The 16,981-nt window shown below is 45.2% G+C and overlaps 1 protein-coding gene across 4 annotated transcripts in view; it reads left to right on the top strand.

Annotated features, from left to right (window-relative positions):
* GAB2 (GRB2 associated binding protein 2) overlaps positions 1-16,981 on the top strand; it is a 133,755-nt gene that overhangs the window by 37,441 nt on the left and 79,333 nt on the right. The window contains exon 1 of one of the 4 annotated variants that reach the window (XM_081949966.1): positions 10,990-11,061. The exons of the other annotated variants lie outside the window; for them this stretch is intronic. Within the exon in view, the coding sequence (XP_081806092.1) occupies positions 10,993-11,061 (69 nt within the window). The 5' untranslated portion in view covers positions 10,990-10,992. Of the gene's footprint in view, positions 1-10,989; positions 11,062-16,981 lie in introns of those variants that run through there. 4 annotated transcript variants of the gene reach the window in all.

Below are 16,981 nucleotides of genomic sequence, written 5' to 3'. Positions count from 1 at the left end.
GGCCTAGGTTTTTTTTTAATCTCCCCCCCCCCTTTGTTTCTTTTATTAATTGAACACAAAAAAACAAACATGGAAAAATACTGTGTGTGTATTTGTTACATATTTTCCCTTTTTAAAAATTAAAAATTTTGTGTGTGTTGTGTGTGTGTTGGGGGGGGGGGGTGTTCCAGCATAACTCTGGAACGCCTCAAACAATTTCAACCAAACTTGGTACACTCTCTGGAAACAAATACTATGGGGTTAAGACACCCCTAAAACCCCTCGGTATGTGTGTGTGTGCGTGTGTGTGGGTGTGTTCCAGCATAACCCTGGAATGCCTCAAGCCATTTCACCGCTAAAATCCCTTGGGGTGTGTGTTCCGTTAAGATACAGCCTGTTGTGCCTTCAAATGGCTTCTACTGTGCTGCTGTAAAATGACTTCTACTGTGCAGCGCAGTGGAGTTGCTGTGGTAACGGCTTCACAGCAGTCCACAAGGGGGATCCCTCTGGTAAGGGGGACAATCCAACATTAGAAATTGGTTTTGGTGCGGACATTTTCCCCCTATAAATAAACACCCGGGCAACGCCGGGTTATCAGCTACTCTGTGTGTGGAGTGTGTGTTTGTTTGTGTGAATGATGCACATTTTCCTTTTTTAATGTTTTAATTTTCGTGTTGGTTTTTGAGGTCTTTTTTATTTTATGGTAGCTTTGTATTTTGCATTTTAACTATATGTATGTATGTATGTATGTATGTATGTATGTATGTATGTATATCTGGGTTTATATATTATATATATATAATGTTATTCAAGACAAAGTTAAAATAATATATATTTATACGTTATTGAATATGTATTTATATGCAATTGAATTTGTCTGGAATATGTTACTCAAGACAAAGTTAAACTACAAATTACAAAACTTCCCAAAAATAAAACAAAAACAACCAGAAAACCACAAAACAACTGAAACATTAAAAAAGGAAAAGGGGCATCAAAAAAAATGTAAGAAATAAAAGCGAGTGCAGATGCATGTTATCGAATCCTGATTAATGCGTTTACTACAACATTGGTTCCCAATCCTTCAAGAAACAGGCCCTTCTCCCCCCAGCCCCAAATTCTTAAGCTAATAAATCCATTTGCCAATTATTGATCTGTCTTCTATATCTGGTTATGATGTCTGTGTAGAACTTTTATGTACACATATAAGCGCCTATCTGTGTTTTGTTTTTGTTTTCTCTCTCCACAACTCTCTATTTTTTTAGTATTATCATTCTTCCTGTTAACTATTTTGTTACTAATATGATATATAGTAACAGGAAGGATGATAATACTAAAAAATACAGAGTTGTGGAGAGAGAAAACAAAAACAAAACACAGATAGGCATGTAGGTTTCTACATTTAGGCAAGAAAAACGAAATGCACAGGTACAGTATAGGTGGTACCGTGCTCAATAGTAGTAACTGGGAGAGGGATCTTGGAGTCCTAGTGGACAACCATTTAAACAGGAGCCAGCAGTGTGCGACAACTGCTACAAAAGCCAACACTGTTCTAGGCTGCATAAACAGAGGGATAGAATCAAGATCCTGTGAAGGGTTAATACCACTTTATAAGGCCTTGGGAAGGCCACACTTGGAATATGGCATTCAGTTCTCGTCGCCACGATGTAAAAAAGATGTGGAGACTCTAGAAAGAGTGCAGAGAAGAGCAACAAAGAGGATTAGGGGACTGGAGACTAAAACATATGAAGAACGGTTGCAGGAACTGGGCAAATCTAGTTTAATGAAAAGAATGCCCCAACACTGGAAGTCTTTAAGTAGATGTTGGATAGCCATTTGTCTGAAACGGTATAGGGTTTCCTGCCTAGGCAGGGGGTTGGACTAGAAGACCTCCAAGGTCCCTTCCAACTCTGCTATTGTATTGTATTGTATTGTATTGTAAGGACTAGGGGAGACATGATAGCATTGTTCCAATATCTCAGGGGTTGCCACAAAGAAGAGGGAGTCAAACTATTCTGCAAGGCACCTGAGGGTAGAACAAGAAGCAATGGATGGAAACTAATCAAGGAGAGAAGCAACTTAGAACTGAGGAGAAACTTCCTGACAGTTAGAACAATTAATCAGTGGAACAGCTTGCCTCCAGAAGTTGTGAATGCCCCAACACTGGAAGCCTTTAAGAAGATGTTGGATAGCCATTTGTCTGGAACGGTATAGGGTTTCCTGCCTAGGCAGGGGGTTGGACTAGAAGACCTCTAAGGTCCCTCCCAACTCTACTATTGTATTATATTGGATATATATATTGCCAAGTGCATGTATGTACCTAAAAATTCTACACGGACATCATAACCAAATATAGAAGTGTTTCATTCCAATTATCCACAGTGAAGTAGATTGAGCACTGATTCCTTCATAGGTTGCTAATCCCATCGACTCTGTGGTGCGTGGAATAATTGGATCCATATATTTATCTTTCCACGCTGGAAAATACTGTATGTCTTTTAAGCCCTAAGTGGCAAATTGGGGGGGAGGGGGGAGATCCACTTTTTAAAATCCAATTTCCAGGCAAGAAAGGTGTAGCTCAAAAGAACAAGAATACCTGAGAAGGGTAGGCCTTACCTCAGAATTAAATTCAGGCACTTGACAACTGACTCATATTTATGACGGTGGCAGTTGTTCCCGGGTCACGTTATCTGCTTTTGCGACCTTCCGACAAGCAAAGCCAACGGGGAAGACAGATTCCCTTCACAACTGTGGCAAGGAAGGTCGTAAATTCACAAAATTCACCGAACTGTCTTGTTTAACAATGTAAATTTTGAGCTTAATGGCGGTCGTGAGTCGAGGACTACATGTTGCCCTCAACTTGGAGATAATGCGAAGTCTAATACTTCACAAAAGGTTGCCTTTCATAAATGTTAAGCCAACCAAGTTCCTTTATTTTTATTTCACTTTTATTACATTTCTATGCTGTCCATCTCCCCTACAAGGTGACCCTGGGTGGCCCACACTGCTTTTGGTGGTGTTGGAAGAAATATCCATTGGTTCATTCCGAGCCGGGAGAAAGGCGTTGGAGACAAAGTGGAGGCTGGAGGCTGAATGGAAAGAGGGTCGATTTATTGATGATGCAAAACTTGTGTGTTGCTGGGCAGCTGACCACATGGAGTTGAGAGAGAGAGGTATTTAGACCCTCTCTTGTGCTTTGCCCTTGAGCCTCCTGTTCCTGTGCAAGAACATGTATTCTATTAACTGTTGTCAGACTCCCATGAAGCCATGTAGGGGTCATGCTTGCCTGAGTCAAAATTGGTTGAAGTTTGCCAGGTGATACAATGTCCGTAGGAGATTGAGCAATGCAGTGAGCTCTGCAGTTAGCAGAGGTAGATGCCTACTGGTTCAGCCCGGTTCGACCGAGAAGGTAGTAACTCAGCCGCCCATACACCTGAACCGGCTCTATTGTCTTTGGCGCCATCTTGATTTGGGCTTCTGCGCATGGGCAGAACAATCTCCATTGCAGAAATGTAATTTCTCCCCTCCCCTTTTCTAATGTTCTGCGCATGTGCTGACCTCTTAATTTGTAAATGCACACGAGTGGAGCAAGCAAGCACCCACAAAAATTTTTGTGTGCAATGCCGCTGTTAAGAAAGACTTGGGGGCTGCTTTCTGCCTTTAAAAACATGTTACTCCTTTAGGGAAATATAATATGCTGGCTTTTTAAAATATTTCTCAAGATATTCCATTCTTCTAGGAGGGGTATAGCTTTCCATAGCGGGAAAGAAGTCCACAAATTCATTCTGTAAGACACTAAGAACTTTTTCTAATCCCTCCGTCCTAACTCATAACAACTCTGGGTGGTTTTGAAACCAATTAAGAACGATAATAAAAATGTAACGGCATCCCAGCATAAACCAAAGTGGCAGCTGAGGTCTGAATTTATGCCCCTATAAACATGGATTCACGCTGGCCCTGTGCCCGAGAGGACAGTTGGCTCTTCGGAGTCTTATAAAAGGATTTTTAGTTGGGGTCACCCAAATCTCAAGGGCCAAACTATCCCACAGAACTGGTGGTTCAGATTGCCCTGCCAACTTTTAAATGATTCATTGAAACCTGTCCCACCCTCCATGCCCCCAAAATCTGAGAAATGTTAAGATGTGTTCTGAGTGAGGCTTCCCAAGAGCATGCAGCAAACTCCTGGTCCCGACAAAAACCCCTTTTATTAATTGACTGTGAATTCTGCTCATTCACATCCAGCAAAGTCTTTCAAGGGAGGATTTAAGGTCACAGACCTTCTCTGGCTTGGAGAGCTGCCAGGCCAATATCTGCAAAACTTGACAAGGAGTCTCGGAGAATCATGAACCAATTAAGCGAACTGATTGTCTCCTGCAAACTCCACTCCCCTGACGCTCCCTCTTTTATTTCCTCTGGGAGGGGCCATTCACCGTCCACCTGTGACCTTAATCCCAAGTCGACCCTGTTCTTTAGCTGTTTCCTTCGCCTGGCAACTCTGCGCATGCGCACACTGGGAACAGGCTCCTGCTGTTCTTCTGCCTCACTGATGTCTGACTCTGAAGGCAGCTGATAACTGGCATACGGCCCTGACCCCCTCTCTGCCTCCGACACAGAGCCCTCATCAGAGCCTCCCCCAGACTCCAGGACTGGCCCATCTTCCTCCCCAACCTCCTCGCTGTCCAAATCTCCTGACAGCTCCGCAAGCCGCTGGCGGGCCACAACAAAGATGTGTCCATCTGCTGTCACAGAGTTGGTTCTACTTAAAGTACTGTGTGTGCCTCTTCCTCCTCATAATATTTGCCTCTGGGTTATATTTTTTAAGTGTCCCGTTTATTTTTGAACATCTCCAGAGTCCATCGAATGAGGCAGACGTATACATTTAACTTTTAGGTAGTCTTTGACTCGCAACAGTTGATTTAGTGGCCGTTTGACGACACAACAGCACTGAAAAAAGTGTCTTACGATCGTTTTTCACACTCACGACCATTCTGCATCCCCATGGTCGTGGGATCAAAAGTCAGATGTTTGGCAACTGACTCATATTTATGACGGTTGCAGAAAGAGGTGGTATTCAGCCGGTTCGAACCAGTTCACCCGAACGGGTAGTGGAAATCGCGGGTGGGCCCCGGCTCCATGCTGTCTTATTTAGGATCATTTTTGAGGCCGGGTGCTTGCGCGGAAGGCATGCCCGCGAGCAAAGCGCATGTGTGGAAGGCCAGGCGCATGCATGGACGGAGTGTGTGGGCCTGTGAAGTGAGGGTGCGCACGTGGGGCGAACCAGTGGCAACAAAATGTGAAACCCACCACTGGTTGCAGTGTCCTGGGGACACATGATCACTTTTTGCAACCTTCTGATTAGCAAAAGTCAATGGGGAAGCCTGATTCACTTAGCAACCGCCTTACTAACTTAACAGCTGAAGTGATTCACTTAACAGCTTTGGGGAAAAAAGGGGGTACACGATGGAACAAAACTCACTTAACAAACGTCTCATAGCCACAGAAGTTTTGGGCTCGATTGAAGTCATAAGTTGAGAACTAAATGTGTATTGCTGTTCCGTCCCATAATGTTTGCTTCTAGGTTATTTCTTAATTTTATTTTGTCAAGCTTGTTTTGAATATCTACAGCGTCAGTGTGGAACGAGGCAGCCTTCTAAATCTAAATTGCAAATAAATAAGTCTGGTGAACACATCACAGGAACATGAGTCACTCGCTTTCCAAATGTGCCGGAGTTTCAACTGCAGAGAATTTCTAGGGATGGCTTGAAGTTCTCTGCATTTGACTTCCAGGAATTTTGGAAGGCCTCCATCCAATTGGAGAGAAGCTTGGTGTTTCCAGGACATTCTTCCCTCAAATTAATTTTGGTTCTGGGATGATGTGGGATGGGACCTCCAGATTTTGCTCAGATGTGAGTTCAACAATGCTAAGTGAGGACCCGTTCTGTCGTTTGTTGAGCAAGCTATAATGGCCATCACTGATGGTTGAGGATATCTCATGGCTTCATGGGACATGTTCTACCGGTAGCACAGGGCTCTTCAAACTTGGCAACTTTAAGACTTGTGGACTTCAACTCCCAGAATCCCTTAGTCAGCCATAACTACCACTTCTTGGGTGGCTGAGGAATCCTGGGAGTTGAAGACCACAAGATGCCAAGTTTGGAGATCCTGGTTGTAACAAAAAAAGGGGCTATTGGGTTTTGAAATTGCATGCGATGTGACCCTAACCTTGTTTGGAAGCTATGGTTACGTGAGCATAGCAACTTGGAGTTTAGTCAATAAACTATGGCTTAAATCTCGCATCTAATCTGGGTTTAAGGGTATGTTAGTGGGCTTCTAATTCTGCTGCGTCCCATGGTGTTGTCTCCATCTTGTCTTCATTTCATGATTGAGGTCTGAAGTAGTTGTAGCAATAGCCCTTAGACTTATTCACCGCTTCACGGTGCTTTTACAGCCCTCTCTAAGCGGTTTACAGAGTCAGCCTCTTTCCTCTAACAATCTGGGTCCTCATTTGACCCACCTCGGAAGGACGGAAGGCTGAGTCAAGATTGAGCCTGGTAAGATTTGAACTGCCAAACTGCTGGCAGCCGGCAGTCAGCAGAAGTAACTTGCAGTACTGGACTCTAACCACTGCGCCATCCTGACTCATTATGCAGAGTTAACAGCTATTAAGTAGCTGCTCAGGATCCTGAGGTGCTTCTCCTATAAGCCAACAATAGTATACAGCAGTTTCAAGGTGTATAAAACAAGACACAGTTCATTGACTATTAGTCAATGAATAATAATAATAATATCCTGATTGGCTAATGGCAGATGGCTGAATAACAGAATAGAGTTGGAAGGGACCTTGGAGGTCTTCTAGTCCAACCCCCTGCTCAGGAAGGAAACCCTGGACCACTTCAGACAAATGGTTGTCCAATCTCTTCTTAAAAACCTCCGGTGTTGGTGCGTTCACAACCTCTGGAGGCAAATTGTTCCACTGATTAATTGTTCTCACTGTCAGGAAAAAGGCTGTACAGCTACTTATTGGCCATTAAATTGGAAGGTGAATAAGGGAAGCAGTGGTGGGTTTTGCATTTCGTTACCACCGGTTCGCCCCCCGCTCGCGCCCACTCGCTACAATGTCATTGTAACTTTCAACGGTCACTAAACAAATTGTTGTAAGTCGAGGACCGAGGACCACCTGTATATTGTTCTCCTGCTTGAGCAGGGGGCTGGACTAGAAGACTTCCAAGGTCCCTTCCAGCTCATTCTATTCTATTCTATATGGACATTATGGAGTCTTTCACTGCTATACCTTCACGGATAAAAGAGACTTAATTGTTATTTGTTAGTTGGGAAGTCGTGTCCGACCCATCGCAACCCCATAGACAATGTTCCTCCAGACCTTCCTGTCCTCTACCAACCTCTGGAGTCCATTTAAGCTCATGCCGACTGCTTTGGTGACTCCATCAAGCCATCTCATTCTCTGTCGTCCCCTTTTTCTTTTGCCCTCCATCGTTCCCAGCATGAGGCTCTTCTCCAGTGAGTCCTTCTTCCTTCTCATCAGGTGACCAAAGACTTTGAGTTTCCTCTTCAGGATCTGGCCTTCTAGAGAGCAGTCAGGGTTGATCTCCTCCAGGACTGACCGGTTGGATGGCCTTGCAGTCCAAGGGACTCAATGCAGGAGTCTTCTCCAGCACCAGAGTTCAAAGGCCTCCATTCTTTGGCACTCAGCCTTCCTTATGGTCCATCCTTCACAGCCATCCATTGCAACTGGGAAAACCACAGCCTTGACTAGATCCACTTTTGTTGGCAGGATGATGTCTCTGCTTTTTAGGATGCTGTCTAGATTTGCCATCGCTTTCCTCCCCAGGAGCAAGTGTCTTTTAATGTTTTGGCTGCAGTCCCCATCTGCGGTGATCTTGGAGCCCAGGGAAATAAAACCTGTCACTACCTCCATTTCTTCCCCATCGATTCACCAGGAATTGAGAGGGCCAGATGCCATGATCTCAGTTTTCTTAATGTTGAGTTTCAAGCCAACTTTCGCACTCTCCTCCTTCACCCGCTTCAAGAGGCTCTTTAGTTCCTCTTCACTTTCTGTCCTTAGAGTGGTATCCTCTGCACACCTGAGGTTGTTGATATTTCTCCCGGAAATCTTAATACCAACTTTTGATTCCTCTAGACCTGCCGAATTGTTACTAGAAAAAATAAAACACCTTTTCAGCCTGCAGATGGTTTTCTGAACACTCCCTGTAGCATTATTTTAGATTTTTCACCATAATTATTTGGACCGAATCCTTTTTTCCTATCCAGGCAGCTGGGAAGTGGGGGTGGGGGGGGGTGGGAATAATCTACCCTCTTCAGACAGATTTAATTAAACGGATCACTTTTCAGCCTCTAAGATTCCTCTTAAGTCTTTTAAAAACTGTTTTGTTTTATTCTCATGTGTACAGTGTTATATTTTTTTTAATAAATAAATAAATAAACTCTGTTGGGAAGCATTCAGTCCACCCCCATGTTATTTATTTTGGCATTCCATATTTCTCCCAAAAATATTAATAGTAACCCCTCTTAAGAGACTTTAAAAATTCAGCAAAAACATAGTAAGTTACTAAGTTACCCTTCGGGCTGCTCGTAGTTTCGTTCCTTGACTGAAGCGACTTTCGAGATCACGAAAAATATGTTCAAGGTCATTTGAGATTAAGTTGCTCCGAATTTCCTTTTTCTTTATTATTGTTTCTCTCTAAAGATAGAGTTTTAAACTTTTTTAAAAAAAAATTTTCCTGCTTCCAGGCTAAAAAAACCAAGTCTCTTTTATGTCAGTTTCAAGGTTTTCTTAGCCAAAGTGCAAAAATGCCATTTTCTAAAACCCTGCCCCACATCCCAAGTCCCAGAAGGTCACAACTCAACTGAACCCCAAATTACTAAGCAAGGCGGTTGTTAAGTGAGTTTTGCCTCATTTTACGACCTTTTTAGGGATGGCGATAAAGTGAGTCACTGCACTTAAGTGAACTGTGTGGTCATTAAGCAAAGGAAGGAAGAGAAGAAGAAAGAAGAAAGAGGGAGGAAGGGAGGGAGGGAAGGAGGAAGAGAGGGAAGGAAGGAAATAAGAAAGAAAAGAAGAAAGAGGGAGGGAAGGAAGGAAGGAAGGAAGGAAGGAAGAAAGAAAGAAAAAGAAAGAGGAACAGAGGAAGGGAAGGGAGGGAGGGAAGGAAATAAATAAATAAGAAAATAAGAAAGAAAGAGGGAGGGGGAAGGGAGGAAGAAATAAAGAAGGGGAAAGAAGGAAGAAAGAGGGAGGGAAGGGAGGAAGGAAGGAAGAAAGAAGGAGGGAAGGAGGGAAAAAGGGAGTTAGGGAGGGAAGGAAGGAAATAAGAAAGAAAATAAGAAAGAAAGAGGGAAGGAGGGAGGGAAGGGAGGAAGAAAGAAAATAAGAAAGGAAGGGAGGAAGAAAAAAAGAGGGAGGGAGGGAGGGAAAAAGGGAGGAAGGAAAGGGAGGGCAGGAAGGAAGAAAATAAAAAAGAAAGAGGGAGGAAAGGAGGCAGGGAAGGAGGGAAGTGAAGAAGAAAGAAAATAAGAAAGAAAGAGGTAAGGAGGGAGGGAGGGAAGGAAGGAAGGAAGATGGAGGGAAGGAAGGAAGAAAAAAATAAGTAAGTAAATAAATAAAATAAATAAGAAAGAAAGAGGGAAGGAAGGAGGGAAGGAAAGAAGAGAAAGAATATAGGAAGGAAGGAAGGACTATGATTTTGTAATTGTGAATTTGAACTAATAGTGTTTATTTAGGAACAACAGCCTTTTGTCAATTTGGACCAAATGATGCTTTTTCCTTATACACTCTGGGTTGAAGCTGACCAAATATAAGTATTAATCCTCAGCTTGATCTGCTTCCGTCTTTCTTGAGGCCAAATATTTAATTCTTCCCCATTGACTCTGCTTGTCCGAAGGTCACAATAGGGGATCACGTGACCCTCCGGATACTGCGACAGTCGTAAATATGAACCAGCTGCCTAAGCCTCCAAATTTTGACCATGTGACCACGAGGATATCGCCAGGGTCATGTTAGAAATAGCCATAAGTCGCTTTTTTTTCAGTGTCGTTATAACTTCGGTCACTAAACGAATGTTGTTAAGTCCAGGACTACCTGGATATAAAGGTAGTCCTCCACTTACGACTAATCGCTTAGTCGCTGTTTGAAAAACTTTTTTTGCAGAATTTTTTCTGCAATTACTTCTGGTTTCTGGCACAAAAAAACAACAACAACCCTGCTGCCAACAATGGATTCGTTTAACAACTGCTAACTTCACTTAACAACCGCCTTTAAAAAGGTCTTACAATGAGGTGCAGTCACGAGGTGTCCCGTTTATTGACCGGCACGACTTATGACTAATTCTGGGCTCAATTACGGTCGTACCTCAAGGATTACTTATGTGTGTGTTTGTGCGTACACTTGCAAAATGTTTGCATTAGATATTATATCAAGAATTATGACTTTATAATATATAATAGCCTCGTGTTTCCCCCCATTGTACATTTTAAGCCCTTGCTGTGCATTTTTTTTTATTATGTACGTTTGGGTTTTGAATCCTTTTTTTTTTTTTTGGTCATTATTTTAGAAAGCAATAAAACGTATTTTTAAAACCTAATCCCATCATAAGAGGCGGGATGTTTATAAACTGCGAGGACTCAAGATATTTGCAGCCTAAGCCAGGGTTATTTTCAAACCCCACAAACTATTAATAAGCTGCCAGCAAACCACCAATGTCAGAAGGTAGACTTTTCTTTCTGCCAACACAGGGGGATAATATTATGGTTAGGTGGTTTCTGAGGGAAGGTGTTGTGGCATGCGGAGCTGGTGGGAGACTCGGACGATGAGGAGGTTGGGGAAGAACCTGGACCACTCCGGGAAGGCTCTGAGGGATCCTCAGCGTCGGACCCAAAGATAGAGCCAGGGTATTTGTCCGACATTTCCCAGCTACCGGAGAGGCAGCTGTCTTTGGAGGCTGAGTGAGGAGGAAGAACAGCTGGGGCTTGTTCCAGATGTGCGTATGCGCAGAGCAGTTAGGAGAGGAGAACAACGGAGGACAAGGAGGCGACTCTGGAAGCAAGGTACACATGGATGATGAGTGGCCCCTTCCTGGCTAGGGAATAAACAGAAGGAAAGGGGAGTGGTGGTCGTAGGAGACAACAGTTGGTATTTCTGGAGATTTTGCTCATTGTGTTTCGTGCATCAAAGACGGCTTGCCAGAATTTACCCTAATTTGCAGCCTTTTGGCTGGGAGCTCGCGGCTTTGCAATTATCAATTATCGCAAGGAAGTGATAAGGTCTGTTCCTGCAGTTAACTCCTCGCAGGACTCTTGCCTGGACTTTCGGTGGGTGAATGCAATTAATTCACAAGAGATAAATAAAGAGGGGATTTTCTTTGTGAGGAATCCGTTGAATCTTCTCTTGATGGGTATGTTCCCCCAGGTTCGATCCTGCAGGTAGGGAAAAAAGCATCTGAATTATTCTGCTCTTTGAGAACAGTTTCCTGAATAAGAAAGCAGAACATTTTGTCACAGAGCAAACCAAACCATTTTTGCATTCAGTCTCCACGTCTCACAATGCTAGCTACCACCTACCTGGAGGAACAGTTATTGTAACCAGGGATGGTATTCACAAATATTCCCTGTTCTGTAGGTGTGGCCTGCTTTGTAGGAGTGACTTGCCAGCCATGTGACTGGGTGGGCGTGGCCAACTTGTAAAATGTGGTGAAACTCACTTAACAATGCTCTTGCTTAGCAACCAAAATGTTGGCTCAGAAACTCTGGTATTTGAAGCACGCAAGTCTTAAAGCTGTCAAGTTACAAGACCCTTGCACCTCTAACCCTTTAGAAAAAAAACCTGGGGTGTTCAAACTTGACAGCTTTAAGACTTGTGGACTTCAACTCCCAGAATTCCTCCTCTCGCTCTTCATCTTGATGATGTGTGGATGGGTGGGGGGATGGAGCTGGAACCGGTTTTAAATGGCACTGTAGATTTGTGGAACCTCTTCTATAGAAGAGCTTAGAACTGGCAGGAACCCACCCCTGGTGCGCGCATCGAGGCATGTGCACGGCAGAAGTGGTGGAATTACAAATGTGAGCACATTACATCGGGATGGGTAGGCGGAGCCTCCAGCAGCCACTGCTACCAGTTCGCCCGAACCGGTAAGAACTGGCAGAATCCGACTACTGCATAGCCATCCGTGCATGCCCTTTGCTCACACATAGGGCTTGAAAGAGCCAGGCTGGGTGAGCGGGCTCACCCGCGATTTCCACGATTGGTTCAGATGAACCAGTCCAAACCGGCTGAATTCCACCTCTGTTTGTAACCTATTGGCTCTATCAGTGATGGTGAATCTTTTAGACACCGAGCGCCCAAACTGCCTGCATGAATGCCCAAACTGAAAGGTGCACACGTGTGCAAACAGACATACACACAGACATGCACACATGCGCAGCAGAGGCCCGAAGACCAGCTGGCCAGCGGGAGGTGGGACGTCCCAACACTGGCAGCGCAGCAAGAGGTAAGATCTTTTTCTTTCGTGAGCTTCCGTTTTGTCGTTTGCAGGGAAACAGAAGCTCACGAAAGAAACGCCACGCAGATCCGACCTGGGGCAGCGCGTGCAGCAGAGAGGGCTCTGCATGCCACCTCTAACACACGTGCCATAGGTTTGCCATCACAGGGCTATATACTATCTGCTCTCATCAGCCAGCCATATCCTTGCTGCGATTCGAACTTGGGCTGTTTTGACCTATTAGGCAGTTGTATTAACCTCTAAGCCACAAGCTCTCCTCCCTTATCAGCTGAGCCAGGGGAATGATTAAGTATTTGTTTCTTCTGTCAAAGCAGGCACCAGCCTATATTTTTTTTAATTGTTAATTTGCCAAACGTCTGTTACCCACATAACGATTTCTGAGAAAGCATTTTTTTCAATGTTCCTTCTTTTTTTTTTAATGCGCCTCAGATTAGAAGGTCCTTAGGAAAATTCGCCGAAGGCTTTGTTGCAGGTAGAGGGGCTGCGTTACAAAAATAGAATTTGTAGTCTCTCTCTTGCGCTGGTATCCGAAATCAATACCTTCAAGAAATAATAAAGGGAGCTATTTTAAATAATCACCAGGCACCGTTCTAATTTACAGCGGGGGAAATCTGCCAGAATGACTTCAACTCTCTTTCGTTGTTTGGATGTTTTTTGTTTTTTAAATTTGGATCCAGGAGCAAATAAACAAATACGTTTGTTAACATATTGTGGTAGCTTTCATCACACATGTCATTTTTTTGGTTTTTCATTTAGGAGCAAATGAATAAATACGTTTCCATACTGCGGTACAGATAGCTCTTAGTTTACAACGCTGATTGAGGCCAGAAAATTCATTGTTTAAGCGGTGTGGCTGCTATTTAAAGCATCATGTGAATCGTACCTGATTTTAAGTCCTTTTATTAGCGTGATTGTTAAGCAGGACATCACAGGGTGGCCATTTGTGTGACCTTCCCTGCTGGCTTCCCCTTGGACCGTCCATCTATTTCAGGGGGGGAGCAACCCCCAGCTCTGGTGTCGTATGTGGCTCATTTAGCCCTCTGCTGCGGCTCCTTGTCACTCAAAATATGCGTCACAACTGCCAATGTGTGATACCCACCGGCATACTATTGAGCTTTTCGATCCCCGGTAGACCAACTATGGATAAATCCAAGAAAAGGAAAGTTTCAGAAGAAAACAGAATGTTTAATTCAACTACATATACTAGTTTAGTGGCCGCTCAGGAAATAGTCAGGCACCGGAAGGGTTTTGTAGCCCCCAATCAGTGGTGGGTTTCAAAATATTTTTAGAACCTTTTCTGTAGGTGTGGCCTGCTTTGTGGGAGTGGCTTGCCGGCCATGTGACTGGGTGGGAGTGGCTTGCCAGCCATGTGACTGAGTGGGAGTGGCTTGGCAGTTAAGTGACTGGGTGGGCGTGGCCAACTTGTACAATGTGGTGAAACTCACTTAACAACGCTCTTGCTTAGCAACCAAAATGTTGGCTCAGGAACTCTGGCATTGAAGTGTGCAAGTTTTAAAGCTGTCAAGTTACAAGACCCTTGCACCCCTAACCCTTTAGAAAAAAAAACCCAGGGGTGTTCAAACTTGACAGCTTTAAGACTTGTGGACTACAACTCCCAGAATTCCTCCTCCAGTCATGTTGGCTCAGGAACTCTGGCATTGAAGTGTGCAAGCCTTAAAGCTGTCAAGTTACAAGACCTTTGCACCCCTAACCCTTTAGAAAAAAAAAACCCCAGGGGTGTTCAAAATTGACAGCTTTAAGACTTGTGGACTTCAACTCCCAGAATTCCTCCTCTCGCTCTTCATCTTGATGGTGTGCGGACGGGCGGGGGGAGGGAGCTGGAACCGGTTCTAAACGGCACTGTAGATTTGTGGAACCTCTTCTATGGAAGAGGTTAGAACTGGCAGGATCCCACCCCTGCTCCCAATGTTTTCTTTTCTGTGGGAAACGGGTCCAAATGGCTCTTGGAGTGTTTAAGGTTGCCGACCCCTGATCTATTTACATTAAACCTGGTTTGGTGGTTGGATAATATTGCATCCTCGTTTTTCTTTTTCCTCTTCAATTGCTTTTTCCCCCCAACGGGTACTTGGCACACGCTTTTCTTGGTTCTTGGAGAGTTCAGGTCCACGGTTACAGATAGTCCTCGACCTACGACCACAATTGAATCCCGAATCTCTGTTGTTCAGCGAAAAAAGGCAGTTAAGCACTCCCAGGAGGCTGTAGGGAGGCCCACTAGGCCCAAAACGGGTTGCGGGGAAAGTCATACACGCATATGCGGACGGCGGGGGGAGTGCAGGAGGGGGTCGCATGCACAGGCAGGCAGGGCGCACGTGGGGGGGGCGGTTGTTGTGCGTGCATTGAATTACGGGTGTGAGCCCGCGACAACAAAAAAGGTTAGCCATGACTGCCTTACACCATTTTGGACAAATCTCTACCCAGTCTCCAATGTTGGAGGAGCACCCACCACTTCTGGTGGCAAGTCGTTCCATCGGTTCCTCGTTCTCACTCGTCCGGAAGTTTTTCCTCGCTTCTAGGTTGCTTCTCTCCTTGACGGGTTTCCACCCATTTCAACACCGCTCTCCCTCCCTCCCTATCTCCACCCCGCCGGTGGATTTCCCCCATGACGTCTTCCTTCCATAGCTGTAGCAAAACCTCCTTTTGCAGTTGTTGTTTGTTGGAAACTTGCTGTCGCTTTTCTCCGTTCCTGACAGTTGGCTGCCTATCTTGATTTTCCAGATGTTCATCTCTTCTACCGCCTCATCTCTGCGGAGAGGGTGCAGAAAACACCCCCAGACAGTGAGGTCACCCACGGCCCTTGAATGACTGCCATCTTGCTCGCAGCCTTGCCAGAGACTGACTGGCGATACACAACTCTCACAGGACTCCCCCCCCCAAAAAAGCATGACATTCTCCGTCGCCCAGATGAGAAAACACTGGCCACCAACCAAGCTATGATTCAAAGGCCTTCTGCGTGCGTAAACCAGAGTTTGCGCTGACCTTTGCAGGCAGGGCTGGAAGGCTGGGGTACCAGATGGCCAGCTTTGGATATGGCCAGCTGGGCTCTTGACATGGCTTTGAAAAAATGGAATAGTTTCTCTGACAAGGGAAACCACAGTATAAAAAAGAAGGAAGGAAGGAAGGAAGGAAGGAAGGAAGGAAGGAAGGAAGGAAGGAAAGAAAGAAAGAAAGAAAGAAAGAAAGAAAGAAAGAAAGAAAGAAAGAAAGAAAGAAAGGGGAATTAAGGGAGAGGAGGGGGTTGCTGGGCTGGGAGGCTGCAAAATGAGATGTAGACAGGCTGGTTTCCTAATTTGGTTATGAAACATCTGCAAGAGAAGACCCAACATCAGAGAGTACTCAGGAAACTATAATCCTCCTCCTTCTCTCCGCTCACCCTGCTCTTTGTAGCACTGATGATGTTACCTAGTTGGGTAATGAAAGGTTGGCAAGAAAAACAACCCAGCTCAGAGAGCAGCAAGGACCCCACAGTTCTCCTCCTCTTCCGTCTTCCATTCCACAAACCCCACTCTCTTATAGCACTGATGATGTTACCTAGTTTGGTATTGAAATGTCTGCAAGAAAACAACCAAGCTCAGAGAATATTAAGGATCTCCATAGTCTTCCTCCTTCTCCTCCTCCTCCTTCTCTTCTCCTCCTCCTTCCCCTTCTCCTCCTTCTTCTCCTCCCCTTCTCTTCTTCCTCCTCCTCCTCCTCCTTCTTCTCCTCCTCCTCCTCCTCCTTTTCTTCCCCTTCTCCTCCTTCTTCTCCTCCCCTTCTCTTCCTCCTCCTCCTCCTCCTTCTTCTTCTTCTCCTCCTCCTCCTCCTTCTCTTCCCCTTCTCCTCCTTCTTCTCCTCCCCTTCTCTTCTTCCTCCTCCTCCTCCTCCTCCTCCTCCTTCTTCTTCTTCTCCTCCTCCTTCTCTTCTCCTCCTCCTTCCCCTTCTCCTCCTTCTTCTCCTCCCCTTCTCTTCTTCCTCCTCCTCCTCCTCCTTCTTCTTCTCCTCCTCCTCCTCCTTCTCTTCTCCTTCTCCTCCTTCTTCTCCTCCCCTTCTCTTCTTCCTCCTCCTCCTCCTTCTTCTTCTCCTCCTCCTCCTTCTCTTCCCCTTCTCCTCCTTCTTCTCCTCCCCTTCTCTTCTTCCTCCTCCTCCTCCTCCTTCTTCTTCTCCTCCTCCTCCTCCTCCTTCTCTTCTCCTTCTCCTCCTTCTCTTCTCTGCCTCCGCCTCCTCCTTCTCTTCTCCTCCTCCTCCTCCTCCTTCTCCTCCTCCCCTTTTCTTCCTCCTCCTCCTCCTCCTCCTCCTCCTCCTCCTCCTCCATCTTCCACTCCATAAACCCCACTCTCTTCTAGCACTGATGATGTTACCTAGTTGGGTAATGAAAGGTCTACAAGAAAAACAACCCAGCTCAGAGAGCACGAAGGACCCCCCCCACCCAGTCATCCTAGTCTTCCTCTGCCTCCCCTCCTCCTCCTTTTCTG

Source organism: Natrix helvetica (assembly GCF_964273705.1).
Source record: "Natrix helvetica genome assembly, chromosome: 4".
Taxonomy (NCBI): domain Eukaryota; kingdom Metazoa; phylum Chordata; class Lepidosauria; order Squamata; family Natricidae; genus Natrix; species Natrix helvetica.
This window is presented reverse-complemented; position numbering and strand designations above follow the sequence as displayed.